This window comes from Chrysochloris asiatica, unplaced genomic scaffold, assembly GCF_000296735.1.
Source record: "Chrysochloris asiatica unplaced genomic scaffold, ChrAsi1.0 scaffold00242, whole genome shotgun sequence".
NCBI classification, from domain to species: domain Eukaryota; kingdom Metazoa; phylum Chordata; class Mammalia; order Afrosoricida; family Chrysochloridae; genus Chrysochloris; species Chrysochloris asiatica.
Window position 1 is genome coordinate 3,073,383 of NW_006408760.1, and position 17,349 is coordinate 3,090,731.

The 17,349-nt window shown below is 53.1% G+C and overlaps 2 protein-coding genes across 2 annotated transcripts; both read right to left on the bottom strand.

Annotated features, from left to right (window-relative positions):
- Positions 1-2,968: 2,968 nt before the first annotated feature.
- TSPAN17 (tetraspanin 17) lies at positions 2,969-10,404 on the bottom strand. The gene is made up of 8 exons (XM_006873468.1): positions 10,143-10,404; positions 7,052-7,102; positions 6,802-6,948; positions 5,652-5,822; positions 4,386-4,511; positions 3,702-3,749; positions 3,117-3,233; positions 2,969-3,034 (listed from the first exon to the last, which is right to left on the bottom strand). The coding sequence occupies exons 1-8, from the start codon at positions 10,227-10,229 to the stop codon at positions 2,969-2,971; spliced, it is 813 nt and encodes a 270-aa protein (XP_006873530.1). The 5' UTR covers positions 10,230-10,404.
- Positions 10,405-11,669: 1,265 nt separating this feature from the next.
- EIF4E1B (eukaryotic translation initiation factor 4E family member 1B) lies at positions 11,670-17,130 on the bottom strand. Its single transcript, XM_006873493.1, has 9 exons — positions 17,011-17,130; positions 16,084-16,183; positions 15,928-15,995; positions 15,569-15,771; positions 15,171-15,266; positions 13,324-13,387; positions 12,425-12,538; positions 12,196-12,335; positions 11,670-11,775 (listed from the first exon to the last, which is right to left on the bottom strand). The coding sequence occupies exons 1-9, from the start codon at positions 17,128-17,130 to the stop codon at positions 11,670-11,672; spliced, it is 1,011 nt and encodes a 336-aa protein (XP_006873555.1).
- Positions 17,131-17,349: the final 219 nt, after the last annotated feature.

Below are 17,349 nucleotides of genomic sequence, written 5' to 3' on the forward strand. Positions count from 1 at the left end.
AAGTACTTAAAAGCTCCTGAAATTCCTTAGAGGGATCAACACAACCTGAGCTAAAAATAAAGTTCCTGAAAGTCCTGAACTCCACGCTCCAAATTCCTATCATTTCTTTCCCCTTTCTCCTCAGAGAGAGTCTGTGGAGGACACGCAGTCCCTCTGCTTCCTGTATATTTGACATATATTAAATCTTGCCTGATCACATCCATGCCCGAGTAACTGGTTTTCCTAGAAACAGGCAGCAGAACCTGCATTTAAGGTATCAAGGGTAGTGGCAGGTCTGAACTGCCTCAGACTCTCCCTCCCACCCAGGACCTACCTAAATGGGTGGGATTGATGGGTATATGGATTGGTAGATAGGCTAGTGGGTAGATGGATGAGTAGCTGGGTATATGGATGTCCTCTAGCAGAACTGAGCTTTGTCACTGGCCAGTGCCTGACCAACTCTCTCCTCAATCCCAGGTCTAAACATACCCTGCTTCCACCACAGCCTGCAGCATCCATGCCTCTGCCCCTCACCTGCTCCCACCTCTCCAGTCACTCTCATGCTGAGCTCACCCTAACTTCTGGAGGCTTCCCAAGAACTTCCCAGAGGAGACACCCTTCCCCACTCCATCAAGCAGCCCTGCTCTCAGGCCCCAGCTGGCATTCTCCAGACCAAACTCCCACAATCTACACAGGTCACCTTAATAAAAAAAAAAAAAAAAAAAAAAAAAGTTTTTCTAGTTGTCAGCCAGCCCTACTAGAATGCAAGCTCCAGGGCACGGCCCACTGCCCCGCTCTCTTCTCCATATCCCAGCAACTAAACACATGCTCAACTCTCACCTGGGAAAGGTGTGTTAAGGTATAGCCCCACATTGGCTGGCTGATAGTCCATTGGCACAGGTTTCACCCTGATGTAACAGAAACCTCCCCCAGTGAGTCAGATCTGTGTGGTCTGAGTGACTTCGCTGCCCTGAGCAAGGACCTCCACCTCACTAGGATGGGTTTGGGAGGTTTGAGGCAGACGATGAAAGCGAAAGCATTTGACATGACAAAGCACCAGGACACACAGCCAATGTTTTCAGCTGCATTTATTGTAGCGTGCGTACACTGCCATGGCCAGCATCTGCCGGGGCACCCAGAACACTGGCCAGCCTGCACCATGGAACCCCACCCCATCAACCCCATCAACAGCAGCCTCCGGCACCCCTCAATGGCAAGCAGCTGGGGTCCTGGCCAGCTCTGTCCCAGAGGGATCCACAGCAACACAGAAGCCAAACCTGGTCCCCACTCATATTTTGCTTGGCTTGTCATGTTTTTAATCTGTTGCCAACATTTCATAATCAGGATATTGCACATAAAAATCTGGGTTTGTGGCTTCTCCAGATTCTGATGTGAGGCCTGCATTCCTACATTACAGTAATTAGCTCCAACTGGACAGTGGCCACCAACTCTAACTAGAGGTCTGGTACTTTGAGTCTCGACCACACACTACCTGGCAAGGCCAGCTGCCATGGTCAACCCCAGCATGCAAGTTTGTCTTATCACAGACATAGTCTCTCTGTGCATCATCTTCCTTAATAGTGAGTCAGAGATGCACTGCAAAGGCCAGCTTCATTCATTTATAGGAACCACCAGGCCCCTGAGGGCATCTGAGTTTGGGGCCTCAGCCAACCTCCCCTTTCATCCACAGCTTGGGGCAGAGTGGTGAAAGGACACCTTCACACAACCCCTTTCAGGCAGCTGAGAGCAGCCACTAGACTTCCCAAGTCCAAGCCAGTTTGCTATTTCAAGAAATCTTCAAATTCTCTGAACTGAAAGTGCTTTTAGTAAACAGGGTAGGAATACCAAGCGCATAACTGCTGGGGTGAAGTTGCAGGGAGCAAAGCACTCAGACCTGTGAACGCTTTGCAGGGCTGCCCTCTGGTGGGGATGAAGCAGCTCAGCAGTGCTCCATTGTCCCAGGATCTTAGAACACCTAGGAACCACTCACCCACAGCCCAGGTTCCCTCCAACACCATGGGGGCCAAGCCCTGAGGTTTGAGCTACTTCCTTTTGAAAAACCTGACCCCATCATACCCTCAGGTGCACTCCTAGATGCTCTGGCACCTGGCTCAGTACTTAGCAAAGCCAAGCCTCCCCCTGCCAAGGGTGAGAGAGGTGCCAATTCACTTAAGGAAAGGGTTGAGTGAAGCCCAGCCCATAATGGCAAGGACATGCATGTTCCAGGGACACTACTCCTGAAGAACCCATGTGGCCAAATGGTCATTCTCCCCAAGAAGCTGGGAATCTGGACTTTCTATGAGACACCAATATTGAAAGGTTGGTTCAAAGGTGTAAGTGATCCAGACCAAGCAAAGCATGTGGGCAGGGTGGGCCAGGTCAGGGGCCCCGGCTGGAGTGTTCCGCAGAAGCCACACTGCTGACGGACCGGACCCTCAGATGGTGGTCGCAAGCCAGTGGTTTTCAAAGTTTTGTTTATTTGAGCAGTTTGTAGCCATCATCATGTTTGATCCTGAGAGGCAAGCAAGGAAGAGAAATTTCTTGGACCCATTTAAGACTCTGGGACACTGAGGCTGCAAGGGGCTACTGGCAGGCTAAAGGGCACAGCCAGTAGAGAAAAAAGCTCTGAAGTGGCCTGAGGCAAGTTCCTCCAGCCTGCTTCCCCACAAAGCTGTACAGAGAGATGTGTCCCTGCCTGGGTTAGGGGGTACACAGGCAGACCCCTGCTCCCAGCAGCATCCTTCTGCCTCACATGGCCTGGACCCCTCATGGCTACACTCTTTCTAGCCAGTGCAACCATCACCCAGATGATGCCTCCCCTATGCACACCCACCCACCCACACCTCTCATGCACACAGAGCTCCAGGCTCCCAGGCCAGCCTGGCCCAGGCAGCTTGCTCCCTGCACCACCACGGGCCCCACGGGGAAGCTCAGGTCCTAGCAGATACACCTCCTGCAGCCTTGCCCCTCAGGGGCCAGTGTGGCAGCCTCACCAGTTGGCCTTCACTGCCTTGATGTCACTCATGAGGTTCTGGGCCAGGCAGATGCCAAAGATCTGCAAGAGAAAGGGCAGGTGAGGAAGAGGTAGCTGCAGGACCAGAAGGACCAGGGTGCAGAAGGGGCATGAGGCTCAGTACCTGAAGGAGGGCGATGCCCACAAAGACCCCGGCCACGATGATCAGGTTGTCCTGAAGCCACTTCTCAAACTGGCCCACGCAGCCTTTGGTGTGGATGGAGCCCTGCTGCTCCAGCTCCTGGGGACACGCAGGCATCACCTCAACTTTCACGAGGCCTTTTCTCATCCTCCAGGTCTCCACACAAGCACCCCTCGTGAGAGGTCTTCCCTCCAGCCCGCCATCCCATCAGCCCTGAGCTTGTTCCCTTCCAAACACTCAGCTGAAACCATCCCATAAATGTTCAAGTCCCGCCCTTCACTGGAATGTTAACTCCCTGAGGGCAGGAGCTCTGTCTGTGTGAATCAGTATCACTCCCTTGAGGTTCCCATAGGGGGAGAGGACACTCAACAGAACACAGGAATGACCAAACTCACCTGTGCCCCATCTGTGGGCCCCTCTCCTCAAATATGGCAGTGCCAAGCTCTGGAGGCTGGAGAGCTCCTGAACCACCTCAGCACCCCTCCCCCACAAAAGCCCTGAGACCTTTCGGCAGTGGCCTCAGTTCCCACTTGGGCCAAGATGTCCTACCATGCCCCGCCCCCTCACCAGTTTGAGCCGGACGTCGTAGCCACACTGGGTGTTCAGAACGTTCTGCTGATGAGAAAACAGGCCAGTGAATGACTCATAGGCAGGGGACCCCGCCTCCCACCAGGCGGAGGGGGCGGACCTTAATACCAGGAACTCCAAGTTTCTGCTTCTCAGGAGAACAGATGAGAGCCACAGATTCTGACCACCCACCACTACTCTTCATGCAGCTCACTAAGCTCAGACACCCCATTCTACATGACAGTATGACAGGTTACACAGCTGCAAAAGGCATTTGGAACCACCTCCATTCAGAAACCCTGCCCTTAGCATCCCATACACATGGTAACCAAAGGGAGGGAGCAACGCTAGCTTGCAATCCCCTGTCAGTCTCAGGTGGGGTCAGGTGCAGACACTGCTTGGGGTTTCATTTAACTGGGCACAAAAAGTGCAGGAAACCCTCTGGGCCAGTCCTGCAATTCCAATCTCACCACAATTCAGAGACTAGATGGGTTTTGCTGAAGAGGGAAAGTAGCCATGAGACCAGCAGACTGGAGCTACCACGTAAACACAGGCCTACAGCTCGGCAGGGGCACCCTCAAAGTCCAAGCCCCAGAGCAGGGTGGAGCAGAGCAAAGGTCTGGGGGTGGGGGTTCCTAAATGGGGGACTAGGCACTGAAACACCCCACCCCATAGCCCACTTACTGCAGGATCTCTGACGCAGCAGGAGAAGGGCACCCCGCAGCGCTCCCGGCTCGGGTTCAAGTCAGTGCAGTTGTAGTAGATATTGAGGTTCCAGTCATTGGGCCCTCGGGCTCCACAGCAAGACCACTAGGGGAGTTGCAGGGAGAGCCCCAGGTGAGCCAAGCCTGTGGCCAGCGGCTGTCAATTCCTCTCCGCTCCCCCAGGAGCCTCAACCTACTTAGGGACAGGCCTAGACTGCAAGGCAGACAGGGCTGGGCGGATCCAGCCCCACAGCAGACAGGCCAGGCCTGAGTCCAGAGGGTCAGAGAGAGAGCAAGAGCTCTCAGGTCCTGGCTGGTCAGTGCAGACATGGGGAACCCCTTTCTGAGCTAGCCCCCTAGCCTCAGAAAGGCAAAGAGAATGCTGGTCCCAGGTTGGAGGCAGGCTACTTGTGGAGACAGGATAATGTGGAATGTGTCTTGGAGATGGTTACTGAGGTGTTGGGAGGAAAGGGAGGCAATCCTCCTCCTCTCCACTCCTCTCCCTGCACAGAGGAGGCGAGAAGGTCTTTCCAGAATCTGGAGGAGTATAGAAGAGATCATCCGCACAGTCCCTCCCCCACACGCTTGGCCAAGGCCCACCCTTCCCTCAGGGAGGTCCAGAGGAAGTCACTGTTCTCAGATCAGCATCCTGTGTGCAGTGGGTATGACTATGAGCGAGCGAGTGAGTGAGTGAATGAATGACAGGGTGTGAATGTGCACTTGGGAGCGTTATGGTCTATCAAACGGTGCACCACTGACTGCTTCGCAGGGATTGGGTTTACATGTTAGTAGGAGTGCTTTTGTGAAGGGTCTCAAACTCTTTATATGCTCAGAGGCCAAACAACTATTGTAAATGAGAGAAGAGGGCCAAGCAGGTGTAAGACAACAGAGTGGAGAGGTCAGTGGCAAACAAAGAGCTCCTATATCAGTCATGGGAGTAGCCGTAACATGGCCAATACTGTCAGCGCAGAGGGGAGAGAGGAAGAAAATTCCTCTGGTTAAGGTGCGGTCAACCCTGGCCTGGGGTCTACCAGTCTGGAGTCTTTGAATTCTATTTCCCACCGGTATCCCTGCAGACCTGGGCACACTCAGGGATCTCCAAGGACTGGCTCCTCAAATGTACCCCTCCACCCCCAGCGACCTGCTTGGCATGAGCAACTGGGGAGTGGCCACAGCTCACAAGATACTTAACTCCCTCACTCATCAGGCACCTCCTACATGTGGCCCAAGCTGGACCCTGACTCACATATTCCTGAGCAAAGTCAATGAGGTTCTGGAGGTCAATGTCGTCCCGGTAGGCCTTGACATTGTTGTTGATGAAGATGTTGAGCTGGTCTCGAATCCAGTCCTTGAAGACAAAGGCCAAGATCCCCGTCGCCAGCTCCAAGAAAAAGATGAGGCCAAGGAACAAGGAGAACTAGGACAGGGCATACAGAAGGGTGGGGGCTGGAAGTCAGGTAACCCCTTAGGGCCACCTCCCACCTCACAGCTCCACCCTACCCCAAGACAGGCCAAGAGATCCCACCTACTTTTATTTTAGTACTGCTTCATGATGGTATAAAGGTAACGCTATCCTTACCTACCCACCAATTCCCCTTTCTCTGCTCCACACACCTGTTTGCTAGAGATCACCATCCTCCACACACACCTTCTGTCCACATGGTTCTTCAGGGCCAGCTCCCAACCCCATCCCAGATATAGGACTGAAATGTGCCAGATTCTACCAATCAGAGCACGGCCTTCCCTAGGCCATAGGGATTGGTCCAGAGACAGACAATCAAAGACAAGACACTATTGAAAGAATTGGACTGAACAGTTAGGTGAGAGCGTTGCCCAGAGGCAAGATGAAGCCAGCACCTGTTGGTGGGCATCCTTCCACCAAGTGGGGGATGGAGTCAACTCAGGGTGGCCCAGAACTGAGACCAGCTCTCCTGATAATAGCATGAGGGCTCCCAGATTCAAATATGCCTGTGATCAGAACCAACTGGGTATCTATCATCAGTTGATTCGGACTCAGAGAAACTCTATCTGCATCAGGGTAGAATTGTGCTCCACAGAGTTTTCCACGCTGGTTTTTTGTTTTCAGAAGTAGATGCCTTTCTTCTAAACTACCTATAGGTGGACTCAAACCTCCAACTTTTGGTTAACAGCCAAATACGTAAAACTGCTTATACCACCTAGGAACTCCATAGCCAGAATATCCCTCTACTTTTCACTACAGGAGCCAATGAATTCTGCTTCTACGACTGGGTTTCAGTCATTTCCAACAGCAAAGAATTTTGATAAATAGAGGTAACAAATAGAATAATTATACTAATAACCTAATAATAAGGTGACTCAATACTAAGGAGGAAGTAAGTGGGTGGAAGCTAGATCCCTGCAGTGGCCACACTCACAAACTTGAGCAGAAAGGTGTTCTCCCTGAGGGCCCCGATGCAGCCAGCAAAGCCCAGCACCGACATGACGCCGCCAACCACCACAAACAGCCACACGGGGTCCAACCCCCCGAGATCTGTCAGCGCTGATATGTTGGAGAGCACGCCCTGGGCCAGAGGAGCAGAGGCAGATGTGAGGAGCTGGCCCTGCCACCCCTCCCACCTCCTAGGCCCATGGTCAGCCCCCCCACACCATGCCTCATTTCCTTACCTTCTCCCCCCAGGCCCAGAGGCCAATGCCCAGGAACAGGGCTCCCAGTACCTACAAGAGATGCAGAGAGGAGTTAGGGCTGAACCCCAGCACCAGACCCTTGTCCCTCCTCACCCCACTCATGGCAGAGTAGTCCTCCCAAGTACTCAGGGCCAATAGGAAGTGAGGGAAGACTGGAGGGGGAAGGGGTACTCAAGGGACCCAGGATCCAATCTTCCTTCCCAAGAACATATCTCGTTGCATCTTCTTATGGAACACAGCCAGTGGGGCTGGAACAAGAGCGCCACCTCCCCAAGACACAGAAAGTGGCCCAAGGCCTTCCTTAGAACTCAAAATTGGAGCAAGGGCCCACTAGGAAACTCCCATCAAGCAGCATGTCCGGAGTCTCTGTTCTTAGCACAAGTCTCCATAGGGGGCTCCCAGTCTCCCCTTGGTGGTCCCTTTCTAAACCCAGCCTGTGACAGCCCCAACCTGGTCCCACCACCTTTTCAGAAACTTCCCTGTGACCTTTGTTTGTAGCTCACATGCAAAGACCCTGAGTAGGAAGACTCGTGGATGCAGGACAGGCTGGGCCAGGGGCTTTGTCCTGAAAAGTTCTGTCTGGACCTCCGGAGCTCAGCCACAGGCTTCCCATTTGGGCAAAACCCCCACTTTATGCCAGATCCTGGGCAGGGCCCTGTAGTCCAATCTCAGAGGGAGAGGACACCCCTCCCTACTCAAAGTCAGCTGCCTAGAGCCATGACCCACCTCTTCATATCCACCTGCTTCCTATACTGGTTCCTTCCTCTCATTTAACTACTTCCCTTCCCTGTCTCTGGTACTCTTTCTCTGGAAAGAGTTTCCCTTCCCTCCGCACTGCAGGGTTTGGCAGTGTGCATACTTGACCTGTCCACAGCCTTTAGAGTGGTGACCACTGTCACCTTCCTGAACCCCATCTTCATAACACCTTTCCTTCCTTGTCACCTTCTCAGACTTCTTCCCAGGAAACTCTGTTTATTCTTCCCACCACCCCCCCTCACCTCATCCCATCTGTGACATTAGACTCTTCAGGATCTCCACCCAAACCTCTCCCCTGGTCCCTCCTGCTGGGGACACCTTCTGGTTCCAGAAGCCGTGCGGAATCCTAGGAACATAGCAGCCACTAGGAGACAAGTTTACAGCCTTCAGTGGCTTACACTCCAGGGGGGTTAACTCACAGTAACGCAAGCAAACAATTTCAGATGCCAACAAATCTAAAGAAAATAAAAGAGTGATGTGTATGGGAAGTGACTGGGATGATGGGGGGGGGGGGCTTTAGAGGGGGTGACAGACAGAGAAGGCTGTGACATTTTAGTATGGATGATGCAAAGGAGTAGCAGTTGGAAGAAGCAAGTTCCAGGAACTCTCAACAGTCCCTGAGGCAAAGCCAGGTGTGGTGGGACAGGGACAAACAAGGACAATGAGGGCTGGCCTCAGTCAGCCAGAACAATCCTACACACACACAAAGCCCTGGAGGCCATTCAGAGTCTGCGCTGTATTCTAGGAGCACCTGGAAGGTTCTGAACAGGGCAACACCTTAGTCTGCTTTACAATGAAATAGAAAAATCTCTGGGCCTGTGACACTGTTTCATAGGGATCTTCTTGTCACAAACTTGACCTTCCATCTCCAGTGGTCTAAAGTGGTCAATTGGCTCTCAAGACTTCCTCTGGATGGAGCTTTCCTCTCTCACCTTCTACAAGCTTTCCTCTGGCCTCCCTCTCTAGGTTCCCTGCCGTCTGGCCCTACCCCTCACCTAACCTTCCTCCACACACAGCCTGACAGATCAGCCCTCTAATACAAAAGCTAAATCAGACCACTGCTTCAGCAATGAAGCCCTCCCTGTCTGCTGCTCCAGAAGGCCCTGGACACAAATCCCACTCCTTAACCCCAGTCTTTCATGTCTGGCTCCCCACTCTCACCAGGGTCCCAGGAACGAGCCTGGGTCTCTGTTGTCTGACCGTTGGCATTCTGGGCTCCCTCTGCTCAATGCCCTTGTCTCTGCCTTCACCCAGGGCCCACTCAGCTGTTGCCCTTGCTCAGCACTTGCGGTGTGGCCCTAGATAAATGACTTAACCTCTCTGTGTCTGTTTCTCCATTTGAAAAATAAATAAGAATATATACTTAGAATTCATTATCTAGCTGCTCCTCAGAAACCCTCTAACAACAACAGCCCTGAAAGGCAGGCACTATTATCAGACCCTTCCAGGGAAGCTCAGGTCACTTGTGGTCCATCCAGACCTCCTGACTTCTCAATTATATCTCTGCACACGACCTATGCTCTGGAAAACGAAGTACTACTGAGGGCCAAGGACAGCTCAAGCAGCACGTGGAAGGAGAACAGCTCCAGTGTGTTAGCTGTAGAGAAATGCAGGCGTCTGGCATGCTGACCCAGGCTGGACCAGCAGGGACCACAGTGGGGCAGCCTCAGAGAGAGAGCGGGGGAAGGGAAGATGACTTGGCAGGGCTCTGGGACACAGTTGCTATCCAGTGAGGGACACCAACAGCTCCTTCCTCGGAGCAGGGGCGCCACGCCCTAGGACCTTGGTTTGGTCAGCAGTAGAACACGTTGAATTCGGTTCTCCAAGGCCAGCTCCTAAACTCTCAACAGCCTCGGCTGCTGCCCCCCCTCACAGCCTCAGGGAGGCAGCCTCGGTAAACCTGAAGGACTTCCCCCGCACCCCCCTTTGCTGGAGGCAGAGAACCACCAGGCCCAGGTGCGGGCGGAGCAAGGGGCTGGAGGTGCCTGCCGGGCCCTTCCTATCGCTGCACACCCCACACCCTAGGACAGCAAGCGAAGAGGTGGGCGATTGGCAGGCACCAAGCGTGGTCCTGGGAAAGACCCAGGAAGACTCCCTTCCCCAGGAGGATGGGACCTGACCCACCCCCCACCCCCCTGGCAATCCAAGCCGCTCTGCATCTCCCTTGGGATGCCCTAGAGATGGGGGGCGGGGGTGAGGGGACCATGCCAAACCCTAAGCTCTTGCGGCAGGAAGCGGTCTCCTCCCGGTGGAGAACTGCACCCACTCCTCCCGCCACCCCCGGCTCAGGGCCCGGCGCCAACCCGGCACTTACCCAGAAGACAATGTTGAAGCCAAACAGGAAGTATTTCCCGCAGCAACCGACCTCAGGTTCTTGGAAGTGCTGGTGCTTGCCGGGCATGGTGAGCGTCCGCCCTCCGGCCCGAGACCCGGAGCTGTGAGCCGGGAGCTGGGCACAGCCCTCTGCAAGCTGCCCTGGGTTAGAGCCACCCCGGGCCTAGCCGGGTGGCTGCGGCTTAGTGGCCGCGGCCACACAGAGCGCCAGCCCGGCCCTGCCTGCCCCTCAGGGACCGCCCCTGGCGGCGCTGGCCCGCCCCGCCCCGCCCCAAGCCTGGCTCCCTCCCCTCCAAACCTAGCCTCAGAGCCTGGCTCCGCCCATGAACCCCGGCTCCATCCCTTCAGAGCCCCGCCTCCAAGCCTGGCTCCACCCACAAGCCCAACTCCGTCCGTTCGGAGCCTGGCTTCTGAGCCTGGTTCCGCTTCCATCTATGTTCTTCCTTCTCTGAGCCTCGGCCCACCCCATCACCCGGGCTCCCTTTCTTCAGATTCGATCTTCTTTGAGCTCCTCTGGCAAGCTAGATTCAGTCCCTACAGTCCCCGCTCCACCCCAGAGCTTAACTCCGCCCCGAGCTTAACTCCTCCCCACACACACAAGCTGTCAATGCGAGTTCCCCTAAAGTCCTCCAGACAGCGCTCTGCAGGAACATCCTAGAGCCCACTGAAGCCCTCAGGTATGCAGAACAAACAGTACCTCTCAACCCTGCAAAGATCAGTCCCAGTTCCATTCCACTCCCAGGCCTGGCCTTGTGCAGCCCTTCCCTCGGGAGAAGCAAGTGCATCGTAAATAAGAGAGGATGGTGAGCTGAAGGTTGCCAACATGTGCAGAACGTTTTATTACAGTGCAGTCAAAAAGACAGTGGGTCCCACTTAACAGAAACTCAGCTCTACCTATACTGCCTCAACCTCAGGTAATACAAGGAGGACCTAGCTCTTGGACCAGGGAGGGCGAAGGGGGGGGGGGCGAAGGGGGAGGCGGTAAGAGGTCCCCAGACCCCACTTCAGAGACCCACTCACAGCTGGTTGAGGGAAGTACAACAGGGGTAGGATCTGAGATTACAAATCTGAGGAGGTAACTTCTAAAATTTTCAAGCAGCGTGATCACAAAGAAGAGTGGTTTCTACTCGTCCTCAGAGTGGCAGTGGCCGTGAGCTCCTCTCACATGGGAAGAGTCTAGCCCTTAAAGTTCTGGACCTCCTTCCACAGACCAACAACCTACCCTAGTCTCACATAATAGAAAGAAACCCAGGAGTGTCCTCTCTCCACCCCTTCTCTGCTACTCTAGGGCTCCAGTCAATTCTGAGTCCTTAGGCTTGGGCCCCTCATGATAAAGAGTATTCATATTCACTCCAGGTCACAGGAAGAACCAGGCTATCTGTAACTATCTTGTCCAGGTGCAGCTGTGTAGGCCACCCTCCCCCAACTGTGTAAGCACACACACACACACACATACACACACAGGCTTAGATGGTGAAATTGAATTGTGAGTGGCACGAAGGCCCTATCACACCACAAACTTGTTCCTGGTACTCTTGGTGGCTGTGTCTGCATGGGCTTGATAACCAATAGTTGCTTTTGTTGAGAGGCCTAGGTGTTCTTTGTATACTTGCCTGGGGAAACAAGAGATTCAGGTGATCTCCAGCTGACCACGTGGGCCTACTCTTTTGTCCACTGAGCCCCACCCCTGGTTTCAGCCAGAAAGATCTAGGAATTGTTTGAAATCCACAGATTCCAAGCTCTCTATCCATCTGGGTGAGCCTGAGTGTGGTAAAACAGCAGAAACACTGCACTGCTAACCGAAAAGATTGGCAGTTTAAATCCACCAGCCAATCTCGGAAACCCTACACAGGGTTGCTATGAGTTGGAACCAATTCAAGGCACTTAATGACAATAAATCCTGATGAGTAAGAAGAAGCGAAAGGGGTGGTGGAGAGTTCTGGAAGTCTCCCTTGCAGGTCAGGCCACCTTTTACCCACTTCTACCTGAGAAGAGCCCCACCCCTCCTGCCCCATGCCACCACCGCCTTTTACCCGATGTGCAGCACACTGGCCTGGTTCTCTGCCTCCTGTGTCCACACAGAGATCTTGTCTCCCTTGGTGCGGATATTTACCACAGCCCCACACACCTCCCTGCTGTGTTCCTCAAAGCTTTCCCCTATCAGACACAGCATCTGGTCCAAGAGGAGCAGAGTAAGCAATCCACTAGGGCACAAGGACACCCCCCACCCCCATCCCACCCCATTCCAGCTCCCTAACTCACTGTCTCCAACCAAAGACGATCCAGCTTGCTGTGGCGCTGGTGCTTGGCCAGGCTGACCAGCCAGCGGCCACCCCGCTTATTCCTGCTGTCTTCCCACATGGGCTGGATGCCATCCTGGGAAGCAGGCATGACAACTCAAATGCCTTTCTTTGTTCAAAGGGAAGTGGGGGCCCAGCAGGATCTGACTGACCTTCCAATCCTCATCTACCCTCTGCCCAGGCTCTGCAGCAGCCCTTTTCCCACTTAAAAAGGTAGATTTCTCACTCACATCCAACCACCCAGCCCCATCACGCCCTCTGAGTTCCCACAGGAAGTCCTTGAGCTTCAATATGTGTGGCCTTCTAGAGCCTGTGTGGGGGTTTGCCTCCCTGGACAAACCAAAAGAGGGTTCAAATGGGGGTGAATTAAGCAAGCCCTCCAATTCATACCCTGATGTGAGCAAGGAAAGGTGTCCCAGGCTTGACTCCATGGGCCCCCCAAACCTAGCTGCGCACAAGTTACCTGTGGAATCTTTAAACACCATGGCCAGGCCCCGCCACACACATCTGCTGGGACAGATGGCCTGGGCATTATAAGGCAATTCTGGTATGAAGTGTCTAACACTAAGGAGCCAGACCAGAAACTGGGCACCCTTCCTGATGCCCCTTTTCTCTCCTCTCTACTTCTAGATTGTCTTAAAAAGTCCTCCATGCACACCTGGGGCCTAACACACTGTGTCCAAGTTTCTCTCTAGCAGAACAACTCGTCCAGAGCCAGAAATCTCCACTGCACCGGGGCCATGGACACAGTCCCCCCCACCCCCCTCTCACTAGGTGAGGGAGGAATGCAGCAGAAGCCAGAAGGAACCAGCTCCCTGCTCCCTTTTCAGGGGAGGGAGCGGCGAGGAAGGCCGAACTTACCTTGAACAGGGCATAGTCACAGCCGGAAGAGAGCTTACTGGCCTGTTGGATATGACTGTATGTCCTGAAGAGAGAGACCCCCATACTGACGGCAAGGCTTTTAAGGCCTGGCTCCAACTGGCCCATCTCAACTCCTTACTGGATCCCACTGCTTGCCACCCCCTCCCCCTCAATTATATGTCCAGGTCTTTGTTCACACTAGCTCTTCTGCCTAGAATTCCATCCCCACTTACCCAAACCCTCTAATCCCACCTCATCTCTGAAGCCTTCCAGACACTCCAAGTCCAATAAAGTTGGAGCCCCTGGAAAGGCTTTTAGACCCAAATGTAGGGGACTGGGAGTCCCTGGGTGGATAAATGGTTAACCGGCTCTGCTGCTAACAGACAGGTTGGTGGTTTGAATCTACTTAGAGGAAAATCAGCTACTGAAAATCCATGAGCACAGTTCTGCTCTGACACACATGGGGTCACCATGAGGCAGAGTTTACTCCATGGCAACTGATTTGGTTGGTTGGTTTGGTTTGAAGTTGGGATTGGTTTCTGGGACTGTTCATCAGGGCTTCAAGGTCTTCCTGGAGCCCAGCCCTCCTACTTTTCCCTAGGGTCTTTGAACTTTTCAGATCCCCTTCCTGTTATTCTTTGTGGACACTGAGACAACCTAGTCCTCACTTAGCAGCTGAGACAGGTTCAGAGTGGGTACAAAACTTGTGAAGGGTCACAAAAGCAGGAAGCGCCCAGCCCAGGGTCAGAATTCAAGACTTCTCCCACTTTTTCCCACTTGCCATTGGTCCCAAGAAGGCTTCAGGAGGGCTGTGCCCTGGCTTTGAAACCGCAGACAAAACCCATCAGCCCCAAACCAAAAACCAAACCAATGGCTGTCAAGTCGATTCTAACTCATCTACCAGCTAGGACAGAGCAATACTGGCCCAGAGTTTTCAAGGCTGTAATCTTTACAGAAGCAGACTGTTGTGTTCGGCATGAGAGCTTCAAATAAGAGGTACTTGGTGTGTGTGAATAGAACTGTCTGAAAGCAGAGCATTGACAGCACTTAAAGTCTGGACGTGAGGCTAGAATCCACACTGAATTTAAAAGCTGCCTTTTCTAACATTTCTTCTAACCTTGATACTAATCCTATACCCTAAAGGAGTCATTCCTTTTCTCTTGGGTCTGACAGGTGCAAGATATCACAATCTGTTTCCAGAGGGAATTTCCTTTATGGTCAAACAGATGCAAGATGTGAAAGTTTACACCCGAAGTGTCTTGATACACAGCATTATCAATAAATCTTTATAATGGACCCCCAGAAACAGACAAGCTTGAGGAAGTTATTGTACTAACAAGTTACCAGAAAACCTGTCATGCCACTGCCCAGTGACCATCCTGTAATAAACTGAAGTCATATACTTTTAACCAACCATGTAACCACGTTATGTGTCATCCACCTATCCCTGTTACATACCCACTGCTAGATAGCCTACCTTCGTCTCCCCATTGTTTTTAACCAATTTTTTTTGTTCCTGTTGTGACTTACACAAAACTGTACTTTCCCCTCACTGTCTAGAGGGACAACCATTTTCACTCTGTGAATGTGGACATCTTCCTGGTCCACACCATCTCTATCCTTCAATAGATCTCTGTTGCTTCTACTTTAAGCAGATTCAGAAATGTTACTCTTTGACAGTTCCAATCTCCAAGCACTTAACCACTGTGCCACCAAGTCTCCTCATCTAGTTGCAGCCCTCCACAAGTGCTGACAGGCTGCAGGGAGGACAGGCATATGGAGCTGATGCAGGAAGCAGCCCCTTGGAGGCCCCTCCCCCTCCAACCTCTAAGAGAGAAGACACTCACGACCAGAAGTCTTCCACGGTGTCAAACTTGGTGATCAGGTGCAGGTTGTCCTGCCAGACTCTGCTGCTGTCATTCTTGAAGAACCACAGAGCCCACCTGGGGTGGGGGAAGGTGACCAGGAGGAAGCAGATCCCGCCCCACCCCCACCCACCCCCCAGCCCAACAGCACCCGGGCCTCCAGGACAAACTGGGAGGTGAGTTTTGGGACCTGAAGGAAGTGAGGTCAGTTACCCTGAAGGGCAAGGGAATGAGCAGGACAGAAACATAGCTGGGTGAGGCTATGGCTAGCCTAAGCTTAGGCCAGCTGTGGCTATTAGAAGATAAGGAACTGGGGCAGAGATAGGAAGGGGTCTTCTAAGGGCACACAGCCAGTTAGCAGAAGCTGGGACTTACCCTACCTGTTCTGCAGGGGATGCAATTCCTGCCCCACTTCCGCTGTCTCCACATGGTCCTCATCCCAGGCCCGGGCCTTCCTCCTCAGAGGCAGGGAAGCCGTGGAGGTAGAGTTTGGAGCCCCAGTCTCCTCTTCCACCAATACCCTCTCTGCTGCCTCCTCCTCCTCCTTCTCCCACTTGGGGATTCCACCCTCAGACTCTTTTGCCTGCCAAAGAAAGGTGTTGGGGTGGGCTGTGAGCCCACTCCCCTAGCTAACTACTTTGGCCACCCCAATCCTGCCCCTTGCTCCAGAAGAGGCAGGCTGGTGGACTCACAAGGTTGGTAGTAGCCATGCTGGCCTCAACTCCACAGGCTCCAGTACCTTAGGTGGTGGTGGTGGAGGGGGGCTCCAGCTACAGGGTTTTAACCTCTCAGAGCCATCTCCACACCCTGCACAGGGCAGGGAAGGGGGAGGAGCCAGCATGGGCAGGGGAGGGGCTTACACTATTCCATCCATCCACTAGCATTTGAAGAGTACCTTCTGCAGGTAGGCCCAGAGCTGGGGGCATAGCTGTGAGCAGGCAGATGCTGTTCCTACCTGCATGGCCCTGGCACTCACTGGGGGTTGAAACATTAAGCTGAGGGCCAATATTAGGGGTCTGCTCACAGGGAAACTGGCATCCCACAGTGGGTGTGAGGTGATTCCTGAATTTCATTGAGACTGCCCACACAGACCCTGACCTTGCTGTAGGTGCCAAGCCAGGCAGACCTCCCACACCCATCATCTTGTTTGTTTCCTTGTTTTCACTCAGCTGCCCATTCACCCCTCCAACTGCCACCCCTTTCCCCACACCCTATCATCTGGCTCAGCCATTTGTCTCATCTCTGAGAACATCTTAGTTTAAAAATAAAATGACTTGCTAACATGTAGAAACAGGGAAATTTTATATTAAAATCTACACTTGGAGCTTCTCTTGAAAATTGAAAAGGTCTGGCAACATAGGGCCTCTGCCTCACAGGTCCACACCAGCTGTAGCTGAGGCTACCCTGTGGAAGAGCAGGTGAGACCCCACACAGGCCCCCCTCCTTGACCACTGCCCTCTTAACACATTCCTCCTGGACCATCTCTGTGGTCTGGGCCTCAGCATCAGTCACACAGCCTGGATTTAAGTCCTGCCCTACCCTGAGCAACTATGTGACCTTGTGGCCAAGTCACTGAACCTTACTGAGTCTCAGTTTCCCCATGTGTAAAATGGGAATATTAATATTCACCTCAGAAGCTTGTTGGGAGGATTAAATGATACAAAACACCTAAAGCTCCATGATCAATAAATGTCAGCTGAGGTTTCCCCAGGGTGGGGGAGGGGTGTGGTGGGGCAAAGAAAGCCCTGGCTTCCCCACCTTCTAAACAGCTTTCTTTTCTGCAGGGACTGAAGTCCTCCCAACTCTACTCAAAATTTCTCACCCTACTGTTGGCCACTTTTAGGTTCCCATATGTGTAAAATACCAGCTCCTTCCTCTCCTCCACACCAGATAGGTCCATGACCACATAGATGCTGATGCTCAGCATCTGTTTAACCCACATCCCTTAAGCCCCTGATGCACACGGGACCACAAGGTTGGTTTGAACCATGGTCAAACTCACCAGCCGCTCCTTGGAAACCTATCCAGAGTCACTAGAGTCAGAACCGACTTGACAGCACTTAAGAACAATTTAGAAACGTGCTTCAAGCCTGTGGTTCTCAAAGTGAGGTGGCTAGGTGGTGTGACACAATGATGAGCAAAAACTGAATGGCCTCTATGT

Coding starts and splice junctions, on each gene's coding strand:
- TSPAN17 (XM_006873468.1), bottom strand. CDS start 10,229: ATGCCCGGCAAGCACCAGCACTTCCAAGAACCTGAGGTCGGTTGCTGC. Junction 3,234..3,701: donor ACGACGTCCGGCTCAAACTG/GTGAGGGGGCGG, acceptor GCGTGTCCCCAG/GAGCTGGAGCAGCAGGGCTC. Junction 3,035..3,116: donor TGGGCATCGCCCTCCTTCAG/GTACTGAGCCTC, acceptor TTTCTCTTGCAG/ATCTTTGGCATCTGCCTGGC.
- EIF4E1B (XM_006873493.1), bottom strand. CDS start 17,130: ATGTGGGTTAAACAGATGCTGAGCATCAGCATCTATGTGGTCATGGAC. Junction 16,184..17,010: donor TAAAAGTGGCCAACAGTAGG/GTGAGAAATTTT, acceptor ATTGGCCCTCAG/CTTAATGTTTCAACCCCCAG. Junction 13,388..15,170: donor ACCGTGGAAGACTTCTGGTC/GTGAGTGTCTTC, acceptor CTCTCTCTTCAG/GACATACAGTCATATCCAAC.